Source organism: Oryx dammah, unplaced genomic scaffold (genome assembly GCF_014754425.2).
Source record: "Oryx dammah isolate SB20612 unplaced genomic scaffold, SCBI_Odam_1.1 HiC_scaffold_20, whole genome shotgun sequence".
NCBI lineage: Eukaryota > Metazoa > Chordata > Mammalia > Artiodactyla > Bovidae > Oryx > Oryx dammah.
Window position 1 is genome coordinate 57,196,569 of NW_024070204.1, and position 22,688 is coordinate 57,219,256.

Genomic DNA, 22,688 nt, shown 5'->3' on the forward strand with positions numbered 1-22,688 from the left:
CCACAAATATATATATCAGCTCATAATGTATATGTATGTCAAATCATCACATTGTACACTTTAGATATACGTAATTTTGCTTGTCAATTATACCTCAGTTTTTCTTGTTCATTTTGGACATGCTGCACGGCTTGTGGAATCTTAGTTCCTTCACCAGGGATTGAACCAAGGCCCTCCCAGTGAAAAGACCAAAACCTAACCACTGGTGCATGCATGCTAAGTTGCTTCAGTCATGTTTGACAATTTGTGACCTATACATGGGATTCTCTAGGCAAGAATACTGGAGTGGGTTGCCATGCCCTCCTCCAGGGGATCTTCCCAACCCAGGGATCAAACCGGCCTCTCCTGCATCTCCTACATTGCCAGGCAGGTTCTCTACCACTAGTATTATCTGGGAAGCCCCGCTAACCACTGGACTACCAAGGAATTCTCAGCTTCAGTTTTTTAAAAAAAACATTAGCTAAAGCTAGTTGAGGTATAACAAATTTAACTATATATTATATATACACATATGCTTACGCACAAAAAAATGTATATGAACATTTAAAAATATATGTTATATTAATCATTTTTAATATGCTCTTTAGTGTTAATTCAATACTGCTGATACCAGATAAAACAACAAAATTTCATTTTTTAATTTTCTTTCTGTCTGCTTATAGTAGTCTGATAGCTTTGTACAGTGCCTTGCTTTAAATTTATATCAATAAAATATCATTTGGTAAGAGGAGATAACATTTTTAGTTTTTATACTTTTTTCCAAAAGTAACTATTATACCTATATAACTAGGTTCCAAATGTTTTTCTGATTAAAACATTTAAATCCCTAAAACAAAATCGAATTCTCAATGTACACATTATACATTCTCCCTAGTGAGCTGACATTTCGAGCAAGCATAAATCACAATCTTACCTCCAAATGGTGGAATCACAATCCTGAACATGTCAACAAATGAGTTACATGAAGCAATTTCCAAAGTTAATATAAAATCATCTATGGAAGTGTCATAATTATTTTTAATAAAAGTGGTACTATAATATAAGCATATATTCAATTTTGCAAATCAAAAATATACAAGGAAGAGTCAAGAACTGGTAAAACCTCCAACCAATAAAAAACCTAAATAATATTCAGAAACTCATTTACATAAATAAGCCACTCTGTGGCTCTAATAAAGATAATTACAGATTTTTAATTAAGGTGAAAGTTATTTTGAGACTTTAGTAACAAATCAAAAAGGTATTCTATGCAGTCCTAAAGGGCATTTTCCTAACCTCCATTATGAAATCAATCTAAAATGATATGATATATGAATTCTTTGTAGTATTGACCTTTAAGTCCTGAGATCATTTCTAGTGCTTTCTGAACATTAGGAGGAAAATTTTAAAAGAAAATTTTGTGATCAAATCTCAGACATCAAACAGGCGCTCAAAGTAGCTTATAGAAGCAAAAAGAGTTCTGCAGAGGATCGCAAAAATATCTGGGCCAATTCAGAGTAATAAATCAGACAGTTGAATGCTGCAGCCAGTGTAAAGATAGGGTGGCTAACTGCCCAGATGTATTTCCCTACTTGAACACTTATAATCTTGCACTCTTAGTGTAACTCCTGTCATTTGATGGAAAAGTTAAAAATCCAAGAATTCCTTGGCAGTCCAGTGGTTAGGACTTTGTCCTTTCACTGTGGAGGGGCCAAGGTTCAACCCTCTGGTAGGGGAACTAAGATCCTGCAAGCCATGTAGCATGGCACAGTCAAGTAAATAAATAAATAGATTTTTTAAAATGAGGAAAATCCAGCACAGATACAATAACAAAAATACGAATCATCGGGAGCTTTCTGGGGAGAGGTAGCATTTTATAAATGTAAGTACTATGAGTACAGACACCAATGCAAGTATCTGTGATCATTCTGCTAAACATATATAATAGATATATTCCTCTAGTAATTTCATAGGAACGAATCATATCATATATACCTTTATATAAAAGTTTCTATATTTGCACAATTCCTAGTATATTTTTAACTCCTCAAATATATTTGGGAATCATACCAGACCATAAGACTCTGAAGAATTGAAGAATTTATCAGACTGATGAGTCAACATATATGAACAAAGAACTTTAAAATGTTGGTTTTATTCAGCAAGCATATCATAAAAATTTTTTTTGGTTTACAATGTGAGGTAGATGAAGTCAATTGTAAGCATAAAAAAAGGTGAAATCAGAAACTTGACAACTCTATTAACAGGAATATTTTTCAAAAAGCTAAAGTCACATTATCATACTGGGCCTCACAGTTCTGATCCTACATAATTCTTACTCCCTCCCGCAAAGAGTCTAATGTGGAGTCTGTGGGCATACCACAGATGATGTTTATGTTAAATATGGCCTTGCAAATTAAAAAAAAAAAAAGTAATCCACTTGCCAAGATATAATAATGCTTCCATTTTGCTTATTTGTCTATTTATTATAAATTATTTTGTTTTCATTTTTAAATACTAATAAGAGATCAAAGAAAAGCATCTTTAGTTGATTTAAGTATGGTTCTAACCAACCATAATCAAAGTATTACAAAACTAAGACAGACAGCCAAGTATAAACAAAGATAGGATCCTGGACTTGAGCCCTTCTCTTTTACTTAAATATTTTGAACTGGTTTCCTTGTTTCTTACATGAGAAAAATAATAACAATATCTACTTCACAGAATTTTTGTTGAAGACTAAGGAATAATGTGGATCTGAATATAGGTTTATAAAACTGGAAAGAAATATGAATTCATTGAGTTATCTAATAATTCTGCCTGAAAGACAAGTGAGTCAACATATGGTATAGCAAATATGGTTCTTTATGTATCTCTTAATTAAAATGTTTAATTAAATAAGCATTCATCTAAATATACTGTATAACTACTGATGTCTTCCCTTTTAACAATTTGGAGGTAAGAATAATTAATATATTTTATAAACAAGAGTAATGACCCACTTTTATATTTAAGACAGATTTTTCTCATAATTTTCAATTTTGCTTTAGCAAGTATTTTATTCAATTAACAGAACATGTATGTATTTCCAGTTAAACCTTATGAATAGACCTTACTAGAAGAAAGATATTTACTAAATTTCTAAGTCAACTCTAAATCTTTCTTTTCTATTATTTGGTTCATTTAATGCAAACACAATAACAGTGTAATATATTCTTTCTCAGTGGTGAATAATAAAGTACCATTTTGCTTTCTCTACACTCATTACCTGAATGAGGCTTTAGACAGAACCAAATATAGTTACAATATCAAACACAACAATCAAAGGTAAAATACTTTCAACAAACCATACCTAGTAATAAGAACTGCATTATCGTGGTGGGCAATCCCATTTTCTGGAATGGTGTTTCCATCACTTTGGTGGGAGAGAATGGATTTCTGCCATTTACAGAAGCTATCGAGGGACTTGTCTGCATGGTGGTTTATCTCCAAGTTTGGCTGCAATACAACATGCATACCAGAAATGTTCCAAACAAATTACTAAGGTCAGTTGTTAAAACTTTTGAAGACTAAAGTGGGACTATAATTAGACATAGTGGTTTCTAGGAATAACCTCTTGCCAATTTTCATCTCTGTCATATCTGGCCTAGAATTAATTTAGTGTATTATTGAACAGATATTCTTTCCAGTTTCAACTTTAAAGATAATGTGAATATATGTGATTATCAGCCTACAAAACCAACCAAAACCACTCTTATAAGGTCTGCCATGCAAATCCTCATCTTTATACTGAAACATATAGCTAACACACACATATATACATCTTGTACATAAGAGGTATACTCTTGTAAACTATTTCAAATTTGCTTAAAATATTAAGTGCTTAGAGCTGAAAGTCATATTCAGCTAGAACTTTCTAAGAGTAGCAATAATAAAATATACTTTTTAGTATTTCTACAGTCTGTTAAGAGTTTTAGACTTATAAACTAACTCATTCTTACCTGATCTTCTGTGAGAACAATTAAACGGGCCACTATAATATTCACAACGTTTCCTAGGCTGGAATCACGGTAAAGTTTGGCAACCTGACCTCCAGAAAATAAGAAAAGACACAAAGTCAGACAAAAATCACAAAGTGATTGTTCAATTTTTTTTAGAGTGGTAGAACAATTTTTCATCAAATTAACCACTGTGTGTATAAAAAGGTATTCTTTTATCTCATGTCACTTAGAACTCTACCCTCAAGATATCTTAGTAAAAGGTTACACAAATCTACGTTAAGAAAAATTTTCTTCTAAAGTTGACCTACATCATAGTAATTAAGAGGGCGAGTCAATCTAAATGAACAGTAAAGTAACCTTTAAATTTATCTTACAATAATAGATCAATTCTAACTTTTGATGAGCTAGTTCTCAAAATTATTCCACAATAAAAATCCATGACCTTAGTCAAAATTCACAACAAATTATTAAGTTAAAAAATTACATAGAGGGATCAAACTTACAATATTCATCACACTCAAAATGTAATGTTCAATGTCTTTGCGGCCATGGTAGCCGACCATCATTTTGTCTGCCACTACTAGTGTCTCCACAAACCGCTCAATGCTTACTGATCTCTTCTGTCTCTGGTGGATATGTGTGCCATTAATTGGTAGTGAAGAAGGAAAAGCAGATGTGTCATTCAACCACCAAGGTTTGCCACTTCTTAGGAGGTCTAAAATGAAAACAATTACATAGTTCACATAGTTAACTAATTTAACCTACTTATTCATAGAGCTTTCATGCAGACATGCTTCTCAAATTCTCTAACATATTAAGATTTATCAAAGTGAGGGAAGGGGATGAGGAAATGCAGTAGTGAAAAAATTAAACTCTTCAAATTTTTCAAAATAATCTTACCTGAAAAAATTAATAACATTAAACTATTCATCAAAACAAAATAAATCTAATAGTTAACTTTAAAAAAGGAAACTTCAAATAATCAGTTCACATTTTTTCAGCGAGTGATTATGTCATAATACTTTTAAATTTAAAATCTATACTTTAAAACATCATTTCAAGTTGTTTAAAAAGCAAGTATTAAGCATTAACTTTCTAAACAGCCTAAGACAGTTCTGATGAACAATATTAATATTGTAAAAATCTATTCCTAAAATGCTTTGCAAGCATTTATTTGAAAATAAGATGCTTTTATTAAACTATTTTAAATTAGAGCAATTTTACTCCTCTAGATAAAGACCCTGACTCAATGGACATGAGTTTGAGCAAACTCAGGGATATAGTGAAGGACAGGGAAGCCTGGTCTGCTGCAGTTCATGGGGTCGCAAAGAGTCAGACATGACTTAGTGACTGAACAACAACAACAAAGGCTCTAGAAATCTCAGTTCTAAAAAGATATGAATTATCTTTTCCATTTAGCTTCACAGTCTAGAACTCTTTATCCTGACAAAGTATCCAATATATTCCTTTTCCAAACTCTAGAGGTAAATGGGATTAGAATCAGAGTTGAAAGACAATGATTCCAACATGACTCACTTTAAACCAGATTTCAGTGTGGATTGTAGCTTTTCTTTTGATTTCTAGATATTTGGTCCTTCAGCTAACAGGAAACTTTTTAGTACTATGGCATTTGTAAACACTTGCCTAACTTATATTCATCTTCATTTAGTAAACTTGAGCAAGTACAGATCCACTGTACACATTTTCTTTTTTTTTTTAAGGAAGGCTTCTAACTATAGATTCATTCTTTTATTATTATTATTATTATTATTTTGGCTGTGCTGGGTCTTCACTGAGGCTTTAGTTGCCTCACAGCATGTGAAATCTTAGTTCCCCAACCGGGGATTAAACCTGTGTCCCCTGATTTAGAAACGCAGATTCCTAACAGTTGGACCACCAGGGAAGTCCCTATATGCCCCACTTTCTGATCATCAGACTGAACAGGAAATATTTCTAACCATCACTTATTGAAAAATTTAGCAAGGAAAAATCAGAGTAATCTATATAATCTAGTTTATAAAAAGTAGTGGCATTACTCTCTGTTTTCAGCTTTTCCCTTTTAAAAATGACGTTGAGAGAAGTTATAAATTTTAAGAAATAAGAGAAATAACCACAGGGAGCATCAGTTGAATACTTTGAAACTCAAATAAATTAAATGAGTGTCTATTCCTAGGTCAAAAGGCCAAGAAAGACAGTAACATTCTACTTCTTAATTCAATAACATATCCCCAAGACAGTAAGTATTCCTCTATGTCCATTGTGGCAGACACTCTTAAGGTAGGTCCCATAACCTCCTGTGTCCTCATCTCCTCCCTTGAGTATGAGCTGGAACTGTGACTAGCTTCTAACAGAAACATGTATATGCCTACATAGCTATATTATATAATATTGTAGCATCTCTCTTACTACAGTTGTTCCCTTGCTGACTTACAGGAAGGAACCAACCCAGTTGGTAAACTGTGCATGCTGAGGCACTGCAGGTGGACTCTGGCAGACAACAAGCCAAAACTAAAGCTTTCAGTCTTATAACAGCAAGGAACTGAATGCTGCCAATAACTATGGGAGTGAGGAAGTGAATTCTTCCCCAGTAAAAACTCTGGATGAGAACCCAGCCCTGGTTGAGGCTAAATAAACAACCTGAAAGTGAAAGTGAAGTCACTCAGTCGTGTCCAACTCTTTGCAACCCCATGGACTGTAGCCTACCAAGCTCCTCCATCCATAGGATTCTCCAAGCAAGAGTACTGGAGTGGGTTGCCATTTCCTTCTCCAGGGGATCTTCCCAACCCAGGGATCAAACCCGGGTTTCCCACATTGGAGGCAGATGCTTTAACCTCTGAGTCACCAGGGAAGCCCCATACACAAACTTCTGGTCCACAGAAAATGCAAGATAATAAATGTATATTGCTTAAGCCACTCGGTGTGTGGTAATATCAATATGAGACAGCCAAAATCTTTTCTGCATTAATATCACTCCCAGTTTCTCTTGCTCAGTCTTTTGTGATCATGAAACCACTCATACATTCAAATCATGCTTAGTTTTCTTCTTCCTCTGGCTGGACAGCTTAAAGGTCTAAATACAGGACAGAATTTCCATTATTTTTATCATTTTCACTTATTCAATTTCTCCTTATTTTCATTTAAAGTATTATATGAAGAATTAGACATAATTGGGCAAAATAAACATTAGCAATAGTGTTTCTCATTTTATAGCATTTAGTATAAGGTAATTGTTATTATCATTTTCACAGCTTTCAGCTTTTAGGATTTTTAAATGTTAAGTTTGCTTGGCTACTGCTCCATCAGAAATATATATTCACAATGTCCTTGATCGATGTTCATAAATGAAAAAACGTAATCCTTATATTCAAAAGATTTGTAGTCTGATAAATACATGTAATGAACATGCATGTATTCTGGGTAAAATTTAAAGATTAATTTAAAGTTTCCCCCATGTGATTAGATCATTACAAAACATTATCTACATTTTACAATTGTCAATTGACTGCTTAACATTAAGTTTAATGATCTGTAATTAACATCCTTTTTAGTGTGAAGTAGAATACAGAACTGACTTGTTTTGTTTTAAAACAGAGATAAGTAGTTTTTCAAATGATACTCATTACATGTGGCTTGCTCAGTTTAATCCTGAATTGAGTATAGAATGTTAAAGAAAACATTCTTCCACAAACATATATTGTACAATGAAGAACTTTACCCCCAAAGCCAAATACATAGATCTCTTCGTCATCTAAAATAGAATTTTAAGTTTTTGATCAATATTAAAACATTTTTAATATATACAGCCATGCAAAATTATCTCATTGATCTGCTTTATTTTTCATTACTCACTACTTCTTGACGGTTGGCCATGTAGTTATTTGTTTATTTAAATGCTTGTTTAGTAACTGTCTCTCCTCACTGGGCTTCCCTGGTGGCTCAGATGGTAAAGAGTCTGCCTGCAATACAGGAGACCTAGCTTTGAATCCTGGGTAGAGAAGATCCTCTGGAGAAGGAAATGGCAACCCACTCCAGTATTCTTGCCTAGAGAATTACATGGACAAAGAGCCTGGTGGGCTACAGTCCACGGAGTGGCAAAGAGTCGGACACAACTGAGTAACACTCTCCTCACTAGAATATAAGATTCCAGAAAGTATGATCTTTTTCTGCTTTATTTGTCGCTGCATCCCAGCACTGAGAATAGTCTTGTGCATGCATGCCAAATGAATATTTATTTAATATTATATATAAGTAGATAATGCAGGTATAAAGACATATCTGTATGAAGAGCCTATAAGAACATTCAGTTATCTCTGGGTAGTGGTATAAGAGCAACTTCTTTTTTCTTTTCATCCTGTATTTTCTAAAATTTCTACAAAGAACAGACATTTCTTTCATAAAAAGTTTCCTTTTTAATTTTTAAAAATTTAATACAGTTCAAATTAATGTGTGTAGTTCATTTTAGCTCCTTCACTGTTAAACCTAGGGGCAAGGACTGCTTCTTTGCTTTCTCTTTGTCTGCGAAGATGAAGGTATAAAGGTATCTGCTGCAACGAACTTTAAACTTTGCATTATCCTTATTTTTCTTGATCTTGACAGATCTGGTGTCCCTTCACCTGGCTGTGAGCAGAAAGTCCTTGATTTCTAAATTTGGTGAGGCATGGTGACAAAGAGCAGGGAGTGGGGCCAGATACGAGAGACTCACTTTGAGCTCCATAAAAAGTTTTTTAATCAACAGTAAATCTAACTAGAATGAGAAAGTTCATATTTTAATTTGAAATAAATATACCCACTGTCAACAGTTTTTATATATTTTAAAATAAACTTGAGTTCCTGATAACAGGCAGTGTATACCTGTAAATGCACATCTCACTTTACTATACTGAACTATACCGTTGAACTAGTATCAAAATTAAAATCAGTAGTTCTTAACCAGACATTTCTCAGACTTATTAAATATAAAATGCTTTTTCCCCAATAATATCTAGTGACATATCCATGGAATTTAGGGAACTACTAGTACTACTATATTCCCACTATTGGGATGTCAGTGGGAAGGTGTGTAAGCCAGAATTAGGAGACAAACCTGACGAAAGACAGAAATGGACAAACCTGGAGATAGGAAGACTAGATAGAAACTCATTACAATGGGCTAAGCAAGAGATAATGAGAGTTCAAACTAAATGGACCAGTGTTAGAGGTAGCAGAAATGGCTAATGAAAGGATGCATTAAAAGCAAAGACCATTTAGGAAACAATTTCCGTAATCTAGGGAAAGAGATTGTAGAATATAAAAATCTTCCTCCAAGAGGACAGAATTTTACAACAATGATAAAAACAGAATTGCCTGATTCATGTCTAAACCATTGAAAAACAAGAATCTTCCTGGTAAATACCAATTAGTAACAAAATAGGCACTGCAAAAGTTGATAATTTGAATCTCAAATAGTTAAGAGATACTTTTCAGAATATGAAATCTTTAAATGCTTTTGCAAAGGTTATCTTTACAATCATGACTTGGAGAATGTCATGTTAAGAAAAAAATGGTGGGAAAATTATATCACAATAAACAGCTAAATATTTGAATCCTGCTTTTTAAAGAATTTATATAAGGTTGTCACTTATAGCTTAAATTTTGTTAACTATAAGATAAATAAATGATTTCCATACTGTTTAGTTTCATTATTCAATCCAAAGACAAATCAAACTTTTTTTTCATTATTTACTATGATGTTGTATTTCATCTCTCAGGTAGATTCACTTTAAGTGATCTTTTTTAGGGCCAATTATCCTTGACCAATAAGTAGCTCCCACAATTAAAAGCCTCAAAAATCACTCAGGAAGAGGGCATGGAGAATGAGAACAGTGAGCTGAGGAAAGAACTCCAAAGAAAACTTGTACTTGAAACAGAAGAAAAAGAGCCTATGAAGGATACAGAGAAGAAACAGAGGGTGATACACTCACTAACTCACAAGGTAAACTATTCCACTTTTATAAATCTATCTGTTGAACACATTCCATATTTTACTTAATTTACTGGTTGGTGAACTCTTCTTTGTACTAAGCTGAAAGCTGTCTCTGGAATACTCTGCTCCTGCTTCTAGCTACCAGAACCACATGGACTAAATCTACTCTTTTTTTTAATATAGTGTCTCAAAGGTCATCCCAATAATAATGACGGCTGCTGCCACTGGACTGAGTAACTAATGTTCGCTGAGAGGAGTACTCAGAAAGTTGGGTAATTTGTCCACAAATATGCCCCAGCCCATGTTCTTTCTACTATATTATACTATATCCTCTATTTCTCTAAGTTCCTAATCTTTAGACTAAATCGCCTCCTAACCCCTTAACTCTCTTCTGCCCAATTCAGTCTCCATAAGGCTGCCAGAGTAAGCTTTTTAAAACCCAAATCTAATCATCTGATTTTCACTGACCCTTTCTGTGGGATAGCACTACACTTAAGATAAACAAATTCTTCAACAAAGTTTACAAGCCCTTTGTGACTCCCGGGCCACTTCTTACAGTTTCACCTCTCACAACCACTCACCCCAAACCACTATGAATCTCACCCTTTCTCTCCAATCCATATTTTAATATCCAGTTACATCAACTGCCAGTTTCAGGAATGTGCTATCTTCTCTTTTGGTTCAGAACCTTTGTAAATGTTATTCCTTTTATACAGAACACTCTACCCATTACTCCCTCAGCTTAAAATTCATTTCCTCCATGAAGCCTTCTTTGACCACTGAAGTCTAGGTTTGTTGTCTCTCTTATGTATCTCCACAGTACCTGAACTAACACTACCTTTGAATACGACCTTTAAGTCTCTTCAAGTTTTATTCAAGTGTTTAGATTCTTATATCAGGCAAACCAAACAGCAGAGTACTATAGAATACCTGTGCATGAAAGCTGTAACTATTATCTGGATAAAATAAGGTTTAACCTTCAAAGAAACAAGTTTCCCTAGTGGCTCAGATGGTTAAGAATCCGCCTGCAATGCAGGAGACCCAAGCTTCAATCCCAGAGTCAGGAAGATCCCCTGGAGAAGGGAATGGCTACTCAATCCAGTTCTCTTACATGGAGAATTCCATGGACAGAGAAGCCTGATGGGCTACAGTCCATGGGGTTGCAAAGAGATGGACATGACTGAGCAACTAACACTTTTTTTCAGAGAAAAAAAATACCAACTTTTACACAGACTTGTATTTTACAGACTTCTTAAAGAGCTTCCAAAATTGGCTTGAAATTATTGACAGGTGACATCTTTTAAGTAGACTCTGGCTATTATCATTCTAATTACTCAAATTCCTATTTATTTTTTATTGTTAATCTTACCATATGTGCCAGAAGAAAGTGGCAATACAAGACTACACTTTCTAAAAGCTTCACACTCACCCGAGACCCCACAATGAGAGTGATCATATAGATGCCTTTGCTGAAGGGTAGACTTTTTGTAAATGACATGAGGATGGCCATTTTCATAACTAAAATGTTTGGAATCCTCTGTGGTATTCTTTAATGGTTCAATAAAATATTCTTCATCTTCTGTAGCAATAACACCATGCTAAAAGAAAAAGAAGCAAAGAATTTAACAAGAAGAATCATTTTAAATATTAAATACTACTATTGCCAAGAGTCAAAAATAAGGTGATACTTCTCCAAAAAGGAGGCTAAAACACATGAATTTTGCTATTCTTTAAAAAGGATGCTTATATACCTTTACATGCTTTGCCTTGTATTAAGCACAAAACATAAATTATTCCCTCCAGTTTTCCCAATAACAATGTGAGGTGGTAGAGATCTCTGTATGTTCCTGTGGTACATAGTTACTCAGTCGTGTCTGACTCTTTGCAACCCCATGGACTATAGCCTGCCAGGCTCCTCTGTCCATAGGATTTTCCAGGCAAGAATAGTGGAGTGAGTTGCCATTTCCTTCTCCAGGTCTGTATGTTCACTAAGACTTACTTACTTTACAAATTGTGCACACAACTTAACTAGGTACAGCTTTATAGTCAAATTGTGACCCACAGAAAATAGGCAGAGCATATACGACTTTCAGGCCAAGCCCCTAAGAATGTCCACTGGAATTCTCCACTCTCTCAGAGAAAACCTAGGAAAAGTGGAAGCCGAAAAAGAACTTGGGTCCCTAAGTGACCTCGTGGAAAGCTGTCCAGTCTAGACACATATACGGGAGAAACAAACTTGTACTGTGATACACTTCTCACATTTAAAGCTCTATGTTACACCAATATATATGTCCTTAATTCATATACATGCCATACATCTCCATATATCTCTGAAGTGCTAGGTTCAGAGGTTAAGAACCTGCCCAATATTAGACAGAGGTAAGTGAAGGAGCTGGCAGTCACACAAAGCTCTGCTCTTATTTGCAATATTATATTGCCTTACATCTTTTTACTTAGCCAAGTCCTACTTAGCTCAGTCATCATTCCTCTTTAAAACGTCTTTGAGCCCAACTGGAGTAGCTTCACGCTCTTCTGAACTCCAAGAGAGCTTACTATTGGTATCATTTATGTTTAATTAATTCAATACTGCACTGTCACATCTCAAGTATTGAATCAATTTTTAACTTTTCAACTCCATGCTGTCTTTTCCCAAGCATACTATTTGCTCTCTTAAACAGAGATTGGGCCACTTCTTATCTCTTCAATCCCCATCTCTTAAACTCTGGAAAAAGGTTTCTTGTATCAGTTACAGGCAAAGAAAGTGTTCCATATGTTGTATATATAGCAAAAAAAAAAAAAAAGCTGATTAAAAGAAATGAGATAGTAAGCTATCTGCATCAGAAATAAGAACTTCCAGCTTTGTCTAACAGTGTTTTCCTAAGAATGGCACATGGAAGGACTGTTCTTAATCCAACTAATTTACCCTGTAACATTGGATAAAACACAAACTCTGAGTGTATTTCCTCAGCTGGAAAAATGAAAGGGTTGCTGTAAATTAGTCCTTTTAAAACAGCACTCTAGGGAACCCTAAGGGTTCCATGGAAGTGCCTTCAGGAGATTGCCACAGACAACAAAGGGAGACCTACATGGCTTGGATTGCTAGGGTTAGGAATCAGCTGCACTTTTATTAATCTATATATTAAGTTTCCACATAACATTTCATTTGAGAAAAGAATTTTGCTGCTTTAAAAAGAAAAAGAAAAAAGCTAAAAACCTCTGGTGCAATAATCTCTAAGATCCCTTTGAATCTAAACCTCTATGATTCTGTTTAGGGAAATTCATGCTAAGTACCATATGCTTGAAGGGAAAAATAAGACATAATCAGAGCTACTTTAATTAATAGATGAAGTTGGCTGTCACCTACATGAAATGAGCTAAAAGAAATGAGTTAAAGAAGAGAAGCAAAGAGCAAGTGAGAAAGGGAATGATATACCCAACTGAATGCAGAGTTTCAGAGAATAGCAAGGAGAGATAAGAAGGCCTTCTTAAATGAACAATGCAAAGAAACAGAGGAAAACAGAATGAGAAAGACTAGAGATCTCTTCAAAAAACCTGGAGACAACAAGGGAGCATTTCATACAAGGATGGGCATGATAAAGGACAGAAATGGTAAGGACCTAACAGAAGCAGAACACACTAAGAAGAGATGGCAAGAATACACAGAATAACTAAACAAAAAAAGGTCTTAATGACCCAGATAATCCTGATGGTGTAGTCACTCACCTACAGCCAGACAACCTGGAGTGTGAAGTTAAATGGGCCTTAAGAAGCATTACTACAAACAAAGCTAGTAAGGTGATGGGATTCCAGCTAAGCTGTTTCAAATCCTAAAAGATGATGCTGTTAAAATGCTTCACTCAATATGCCAGCAAATCTGGAAAATTCAGTGGCCACAGTCCTGGAAATGGTTAGTTTTCATTCCAGTCCCAAAGAAAGGCGATGACAAAGAATGTTCAAACTATCATACAACTACACTCATTTTACATGCTAGCAAAGTTATGCTCAAAATCCTTCAAGCTACGCTTCACGAGCATGTGAACTAAGAATTCCAGATGTACACACTGGTTTTAGAAAAGACAGAGAAACCAAAGATTAAATTGGCAACATTTATTAGATCATTGAGAACAAAAGGGAATTCCACAAAAACATCTACTTCTGCTTTATTGACTACACTGAAGCTTTTAACTGTGTGGATCACAACAAACTGTGGAAATTCTTAAGAGATAGTAATACCAGACTATCTTACTTGTCTTCTGAGAAACCTGTATGCAGGTCAAGAATCAACAGAACCAGACACGGAAAAATAGACTGGCTCCAAATTGGGAAACGAGTACATCAAGGTTGTATATTGTCACCCTGCGTATTTAACTTCTACACAGAGTACAGCATGCCAGACTCATAAGCTGGAATCAAGATTGCCAGGAAAAATATCAACAACATCAGATATGCAGATGATACCACACTAATGGCGGAAAGTGAAGATAAACTAAAGAGCCTCTCAATGAGGGTGAACAAGGAGAGGCAAGTGAAAAAGCTGACTTAAAACTCAACATTCAAAAAACTAACATCATGGCATCCAGTCACATCACTTCATGGCAAATAAAAGGGGAATAGTGGAAACAGTGACAGATTTTATTTGCTTGGGCTCCAAAATCACTGTGGACAGTAACTGCAGTCATGAAATTAAAAGGTACTTGTTCCTTGGAAGGAAAGCTATGACAAACGTAGACAGCATATTAAAAACGGAGACATCACTTTGCCGACAAAGGTCCATACAGTCAAAGCTATGGTTTTTCCAGTGGTCATGTATGGATGTGAGAGCTGGACCATAACTAAGGTTTAGTGCCAAAGATCTGATGCTTTCAGACTGTGCTTGAGAAGACTCCTGAGAGTCGTTTGGACTGTAAGGAGATAAAACCAGTCAATCCTAAAGGAAATCAACCATGAATATTCATTGGAAGGACTGATGCTGAAGCTGAAGCTCTAATACTTTGGCCACCTGATATGAAGCACCTACTCAATGTAAAACACCCTGATGCTGGGAAAGACTGAGGGCAGAAGGAGAAGTGGGTAGCAGAGAATGAGATGGTTAGATAGCATCACTAACTCAATGGGTAGGAATTTGAGCAAACTTCAAGAAATAGTGAAGGACAGGGGAGCCTGGTGTGCTGCAAACCACAGGGCTCACCAAGAGTCAGACAGAACTTGCGACTGAACAACAATAAAAAAAGAGTGAAAAAAAAAAACAAAAAAGCGGCCTAGTCACTTCACATTATTTTCACAATTGTTGGCTTTACTTAAGGATATTAGTCTCTAAATTAAATAGAAATACTGACAGGAATACTTCCCTGGTAGCTCAGTGGTAAAAAAAAAAAAAAAATCTGCCTACCTTACAAATAGCTGTGAAAAGAAGAGAGGGGAAAGGCAAAGGAGAAAAGGAAAGATATAAGCATCTGAATGCAGAGTTCTAAAGAATAGCAAGAAGAGATAAGAAAGCCTTCTTCAGTGATCACTGCAAAGAAATAGAGGAAAACAACAGAATGGGAAAGACTAGAGATCTCTTTCAGAAAATTAGAGATACCAAGGGAACATTTCATGCAAAGATGGGCTCGATAAAGGACAGAAATGGTATGGACCTAACAGAAGCAGAAGATATTAAGAACAGGTGGCAAGAATACATGGAAGAACTGTACAAAAAAGATCTTCACAACCCAGCTAATCATGATGAGGCGATCACTAATCTAGAGCCAGACATCTTGGAATGTGAAGGCAAGTGGGCCTTAGAAAGCATCACTACAAACAAAGCTAGTGGAGGTGATGGAATACCAGTTGAGCTACTTCAAATCTTGAAAGATGATGCTGTGAAAGTGCTGCACTCAATATGCCAGCAAATTTGGAAAACTCAGCAGTGGCCACAGGACTGGAAAAGGTCCGTTTTCATTCCAATTCCAAAGAAAGGCAATGCAAAAGAATGCTCAAACGACCACACAATTGCACTCATCTCACATGCTAGTAAAGTAATGCTCAAAATTCTCCAAGCCAGGCTTCAGCAATACATGAACCATGAACTCCCTGATGTTCAAACTAGTTTTAGAAAAGGCAGAGGAACCAGAGATCAAATTGCCAACATCCACTGGATCTTGGAAAAAGCAAGAGAGTTCCAGAAAAACATCTATTTCTGCTTTATTGACTATACCAAAGCCTTTGACTGTGTGGATCACAATAAACTGTGGAAAATTCTGAAAGAGATGGGAATACCAGAGCACCTGACCTGCCTCTTGAGAACTCTGTATGCAGGTCAGGAAGCAACAGTTAGAACTGGACATGGAACAACAGACTGGTTCCAAATAGGAAAAGGAATACGTCAAGGCTGTATATTGTCACCCTGCTTATTTAACTTCTATGCAGAGTACATCATGAGAAACACTGGACTGGAAGAAACACAGGCTGGAATCAAGATTGCCAGGAGAAATATCAGTAACCTCAGATATGCAGATGACACCACCCTTCTGGCAGAAAGTAAAGAGGAGCTAAAAAGCCTCTTGATGAAAGTGAAAGAGGAGAGTGAAAAAGTTGGCTTAAAGCTCAACGTTCAGAAAACGAAGATCATGGCATCTGGTCCCACCACTTCATGGGAAATAGATGGGGAAACAGTGGAAACAGTGTCAGACTTTATTTTGGGGGGACTCCAAAATCACTGCAGATGGTAACTGCATCCATCAAATTAAAAGACGCTTACTCTTTGGAAGAAAACTTTTGACCAACCTATATAGTATATTCAAAAGCAGAGACATTACTTTGCTGACTAAGGTCCGTCTAGTCAAGGCTATGGTTTTTCCAGTAGTCATGTATGGATGTGAGAGTTGGACTGTGAAGAAGGCTGAGCGCCACAGAATTGATGCTTTTCAACTGTGGTGTTGGAGAAGACTCTTGAGAGTCCCTTGGACTGCAAAGAGATCCAACCAGTCCATTCTGAAGGAGATCAACCCTGGGATTTCTTTGGAAGAAATGATGCTAAAGCTGAAACTCCAATACTTTGGCCACCTCATGCGAAGAGTTGACTCATTGGAAAAGACTCTGATGCTGGGAGGGACTGGGGGCAGGAGGAGAAGGGGACAACCGAGGATGAGATGGCTGGATGGCATCACGGACTCGATGGACATGAGTCTGAGTGAACTCCGGGAGATGGTGATGGACAGGGAGGCCTGGCATGCTGCGATTCATGGGGTCGCAAAGAGTCGGACATGACTGAGTGACTCAACTGAACTGAACCAATGTAAGAGATGTGGGCTCAATCCTTGGGTTGGGAAGAACTCATGAATAAGGAAATGGGAACCAACTCCAGTATTCTTACCTGGGAAATCTCATGAATAAAGGAGATTGGCCCTCTATCGTCCATGGAGTTGCAAAAGAGTCAGACACAACTTCAGTTCAGTTCAGTTCAGTTCAGTCGCTCAGTCGTGTCCGATCTTTGCGACCCCATGAATCGCAGGACGCCAGCTGTCCCTGTCCATCACCATCTCCCGGAGTTCACTCAGACTCACGTCCATCGAGTCCGTGATGCCATCCAGCCATCTCATCCTCAGTCGTCCCCTTCTCCTCCTGCCCCCAATCCCTCCCAACATCAGAGTCTTTTCCAATGAGTCAACTCTTCGTGTGAGGTGGCCAAAGCACTGGAGCTTCAGCTTTAACATCATTCTTTCCAAAGAAATCCCAGGGTTGATCTCCTTCAGAATGGACTGGTTGGATCTCCTTGCAGTCCAAGGGACTATCAAGAGTCTTCTCCAACACCACAGTTCAAAAGCATCAATTCTTCAGTGCTCAGCTTTCTTCACAGTCCAACTCTCACATCCATACATGACCACTGGAAAAACCATAGCCTTGACTAGATGGACCTTAGTTGGCAAAGTAATGTATCTGTTTTTGAATATATTATCTAGGTTGGTCATAACTTTTCTTGCAAGGAGTAAGCGTCTTTTAATTTCATGGCTGCAATCACCATCTGCAGTGATTTTGGAGCCCCAAAAAATAAAGTCTGACACTGTTTCCACTGTTTCCCCATCTATTTCCCACGAAGTGGTGGGACCAGATGCCATGATCTTCGTTTTCTGAACGTTGAGCTTTAAGCCAACTTTTTCACTCTCCTCTTTCACTTTCATCAAGAGGCTTTTTAGCTCCTCTTTACTTTCTGCCAGAAGGGTGGTGTCATCTGCATATCTGAGGTTACTGATATTTCTCCTGGCAATCTTGATTCCAGCTTGTTTCTTCCAGTCCGGCATTTCTCATGATATCCTCTGCATATAAGATAAATAAGCAGGGTGACAATATACAGCCTTGACGTATTCCTTTTCCTATTTGGAACCAGTCTGTTGTTCCATGTCCAGTTCTAACTGTTGCTTCCTGACCTGCATACAGAGTTCTCAAGAGGCAGGTCAGGTGCTCTGGTATTTCCATCTCTTTCAGAATTTTCCACAGTTTATTGTGATCCACACAGTCAAAGGCTTTGGCATAGTCAATAAAGCGGAAGTAGATGTTTTTCTGGAACTCTCTTGCTTTTTCCACGATCCAGTGGATGTTGGCAATTTGATCTCTGGTTCCTCTGCCTTTTCTAAAACTAGTTTGAACATCAGGGAGTTCATGGTTCATGTATTGCTAAAGGCTGGCTTGGAGAATTTTGAGCATTACTTTACTAGCATGTGAGATGAGTGCAATTGTGTGGTCGTTTGAGCATTCTTTTGCATTGCCTTTCTTTGGAATTGGAATGAAAACGGACCTTTTCCTGTCCTGTGGCCACTGCTGAGTTTTCCAAATTTGCTGGCATATTGAGTGCAGCACTTTCACAGCATCATCTTTCAGGATTCAAAATAGGTCAACTGGGATTCCATCACCCCCACTAGCTTTGTTTGTAGTGATGCTTTTTAAGGCCCACTTGCCTTCACATTCCAAGATGTCTGGCTCTAGATTAGTGATCGCCTCATCATGATTAGCTGGGTTGTGGAGATCTTTTTTGTACAGTTCTTCCATGTATTCTTGCCACCTGTTCTTAATATCTTCTGCTTCTGTTAGGTCCATACCATTTCTGTCCTTTATTGAGCCCATCTTTACATGAAATGTTCCCTTGGTATCTCTAATCTTCTTAAAGAGATCCCTTATGATTATACAGTGGAAGTGAGAAATAGATTTAAGGACCTAGATCTGATAGATAGAGTGCCTGATGAACTATATGCAGAGGTTCATGACATTGTACAGGAGACAGGGATCAAGACCATCCCCATGGAAAAGAAATGCAAAAAAGCAAAATGGCTGTCTGGGGAGGCCTTACAAATAGCTGTGAAAAGAAGAGAAGCAAAAAGCAAAGGAGAAAAGGAAAGATATAAGCATCTGAATGCAGAGTTCCAAAGAATAGCAAGAAGAGATAAGAAAGCCTTCTTCAGAGATCAATGCAAAGAAATAGAGGAAAACAACAGAATGGGAAAGACTAGAGACACAACTTAGCGAGTAAATAATAACAACTGACAGGAATAATAGAATAGGCCACTAACAAACCCTAATATCTGATTATGAATTACTTTACCAAGAAGATTAACAAAGCAATAACAAACTAAGCAAGTCTCCTGAAGAAAAGAAGGTGCATCAGAAGGGAGGGCTTATATAAGACAGGCTGACAAGCATGAAGTGGAGGAAGCAGCGTCTACGGTAGATGCTGGAATGTGGGCAGATGTCAAAAACAAGAAAGTCAGGCTGCTGGAGAAAAATAGTCAGAAACCTGGTAAATAAATCTCTAATTTCAAGAAGGTAAAGGTCCTGGAAGAAAATCCAGAGATCTGATGTGTTAGGTAGTCTGTAAAATGTTTATACACATTATCCCATTTAATCTTAATATCTCTATAAAGTAGGTACTACTATTTGGCAGATAAGAAAATTATATTGAGCAAAGTTCAGTAACAAATTCATTCAACTATCTTTGGAAGCTGAACTCTTAGTCAATATATTATAATTCCCTTAGTCTCTGAGGGTTGCTTCTAACTTCATCTATTTATTTAAAAAGTATGCTTTAAAGAGCCTATCACTTGACAGGTACTATTCTAGGTGGTAGGAGTACAAAAATGAAAAAGGAATTTTGGCCCTTTCATGAAGCTTACATGCTTTAGGAAAGCACTAGAAAAAAAGTTGTTCATTCATTGTATAAATAAATGAAGAATCAGGTAGCAAGATATGTCAAGAAGAGAAATAAAGCAGTAACAGGACAGAAAGTAATCAGAGGACAGAGAGAATTATACAAACTATTTAGGATGGTCAGGAACATCCTCTGTAAGGTGGTATTTGAACAGAAACCTGAATAAAGTGAAGAAGTATGCCAGATATCTTAGGAAACAGCCAGACAGTGGGAATGGCAAATGCAGAGACAACAGGACAGAAGCGTGCAAACAGTATTTGAGAAGGAGCTCTGTGGATAAAGGGAGGGTAAGGGGAAAGGATTATGTGCTGGAGGTCAGATGATGGAGTCCTCCTTTCCCTGACATGCCAGTCCCTCCAAAAACCCCAAGACTCATTCCCTGGATTCCATTCCCCGTATGGTTACGTACATTACATTTTGTGATCTCATCTTCTATTTCCCCCTTCACCATTTAAAACACTGCGACTATATCCTCTCAAACTCAAGGTCAGTTACATATAATTGATACATACCCTCTGCCTCATCTGTGAATGTTCATTTCATCACGTTCAAACAAAAACCTGAATCTCCCTGAATAACATTTTTCCTTCCCTGTAATCTTCTGGAATGGTGGCTACTTTCTCTCCTACATGCCTCCTATTAGACCTGGAGGGAGGGTTAAGATTTCTTGTACTCAATGATATTTCTAAGCAATTATCGCCCTGTTCTCAAAAAAAAAAAACTTCCATACCCTTCAAATCCCATACCATCACCTTTTCCCTCTGCAGGTAGTAGTTGCCAACTACTGACCCAAAGTCAGTTTCATCACTCCTCAAAGACTTTAGCTTCTGGATCACTGTCACTCACTACAATACCATTCTTGAATAATCGCTGACTTCAGTATTTTTTTATATCATTGGTTCTTAATATTTGTATTTGTGTATGTGCCCTGAATACCTCTGGAGGTCTAGGAGAGAAGCCATTGATAAATTCAATTTTTGGTCTTTAGTTTACTCTTATTTTGACTCAGCAGCATTTTTCCCTTTAAATACTTCCCTCTGTTAGCTTCCAGGATATTGGCCTGGTTTTTCTTCAACCTTCTTGCTCCACTGTTCTTAGATGTCCCCTCCACATCTTTTTGATCTCCCTAACCTCTTGGAGCACTCAAAGGCTCAGTCCTTAGACCTCTAATTTATTCTATATATACTCTCTCAAAGCAAATTCACATTACCTCCTGGCTTAAATGCCATATATAGAGACAGATACAGCTACAAACATATACATAGATAGATGACTCCCAAAATAAGTTCACAACTCACATCTCTCTCCTGAACTCCAGGCTTGCATATCTAGTATCCTAGATAGTATCTCAAGTTCAATATATGAAACTATGATATATAAAACCCCCCAACCTACTACTACTACAGCTTTTCCATCTCAATTAATACCTACATCTTTCTCATCTCACAGATGGCTCCTATTAATATATTCTAGTTGCTCAGGCCCCAAGCTTGGAATCATCACTGATTCTTTCCTTACTGTGTTCTCTAAAGCCTAACATCTGCCCCCAGTTCTCTTTCTAACTTCATCTTCCATCACTCTTGCTCTCTCTCACTTAGCTTTAGCCATGGCAATCTTCTTGGTGTTCCTAAAACACTCTCAAATCAGACCTTTGTATTTGAAGATTTCCACCTGGAAATCTTATCCTTCAGATGTCATCATTCCTTTTCTTATTCCTTTTAAGGTCTTTAGTAAATATTTTTTCTACCTTAGAACTTATCACTATCCAACATATTATGATTCTTATTTACTTAATTGTGCATCTCCTCCACTAGAATGTAAGCTATAGGATTACATGGATTCTTGTTTTGCTCACTGTTGTACTCCTATCACCTGGAACAGTGCCTCATACTTGATAAGTACTTATAATCATTTGATGAATGGATGAATTAATAATGAAAAATGTAGAGAGGCAATTGTGAACATAACTAAATGAACAGAAAGTCTAATGGGGTTGTTGGTCTTTTCTAACTATGTAGGCAAGAATCCCTTAGAAGAAATGGAGTAGCCATCATGGGCAACAAAATAGGCCAAAATGCAGTACTTGGATGCAGTCTCAAAAACAACAGAATGATCTCTGTTCGTTTCCAAGGCAAACCATTCAATATCATGGTGATCCAAGCCTATGCCCCAACCAGTAACACTGAAGAACCTGAAGTTGAACAGTTCTAAGAAGACCTAGAAGACTTTTTAGAACTAACACCCCAAAAGATGTCATTTTCATTATAGGGGACTGTAATGCAAAAATAGGAAGTCAAGAAACACCTGGAGTGATAGGCAAATTTGGCCTTGGAATACAGAATGAAGCAGGGCAAAGACTAATCGAGTTTTGCCAAGAAAATGCACTGGTCATAGCAAACACCCTCTTCTAACAACACAAGAGAAGACTCTACACATGGACATCACCAGATGGTCAACACTGAAATCAGATTGATTAAATTCTTTGCAGCCAAAGATGGAGAAGCTCTACACAGTCAACAAAAACAAAACCAGGAGCTGACTGTGGCTCAGATCATGAACTCCTTATTGT

The 22,688-nt window shown here is 36.9% G+C and overlaps 1 protein-coding gene across 6 annotated transcripts in view; it reads right to left on the bottom strand.

Moving 5' to 3' along the window:
* ADAMTS6 (ADAM metallopeptidase with thrombospondin type 1 motif 6) overlaps window positions 1-22,688 on the bottom strand; it is a 290,379-nt gene that overhangs the window by 250,728 nt on the left and 16,963 nt on the right. For all 6 annotated transcript variants that reach the window (XR_005724833.1, XR_005724832.1, XR_005724834.1 and 3 more), the window contains exons 4-7: window positions 11,372-11,540; window positions 4,484-4,695; window positions 3,981-4,064; window positions 3,332-3,477 (exon numbers count right to left, since the gene is read on the bottom strand). Coding sequence is in view for 2 of the 6 variants with exons in the window: in XM_040262604.1 (XP_040118538.1) it covers window positions 3,332-3,477; window positions 3,981-4,064; window positions 4,484-4,695; window positions 11,372-11,540 (611 nt within the window). In the remaining 4 variants the exon portion in view is untranslated. The remainder of the gene's footprint in view (window positions 1-3,331; window positions 3,478-3,980; window positions 4,065-4,483; window positions 4,696-11,371; window positions 11,541-22,688) is intronic.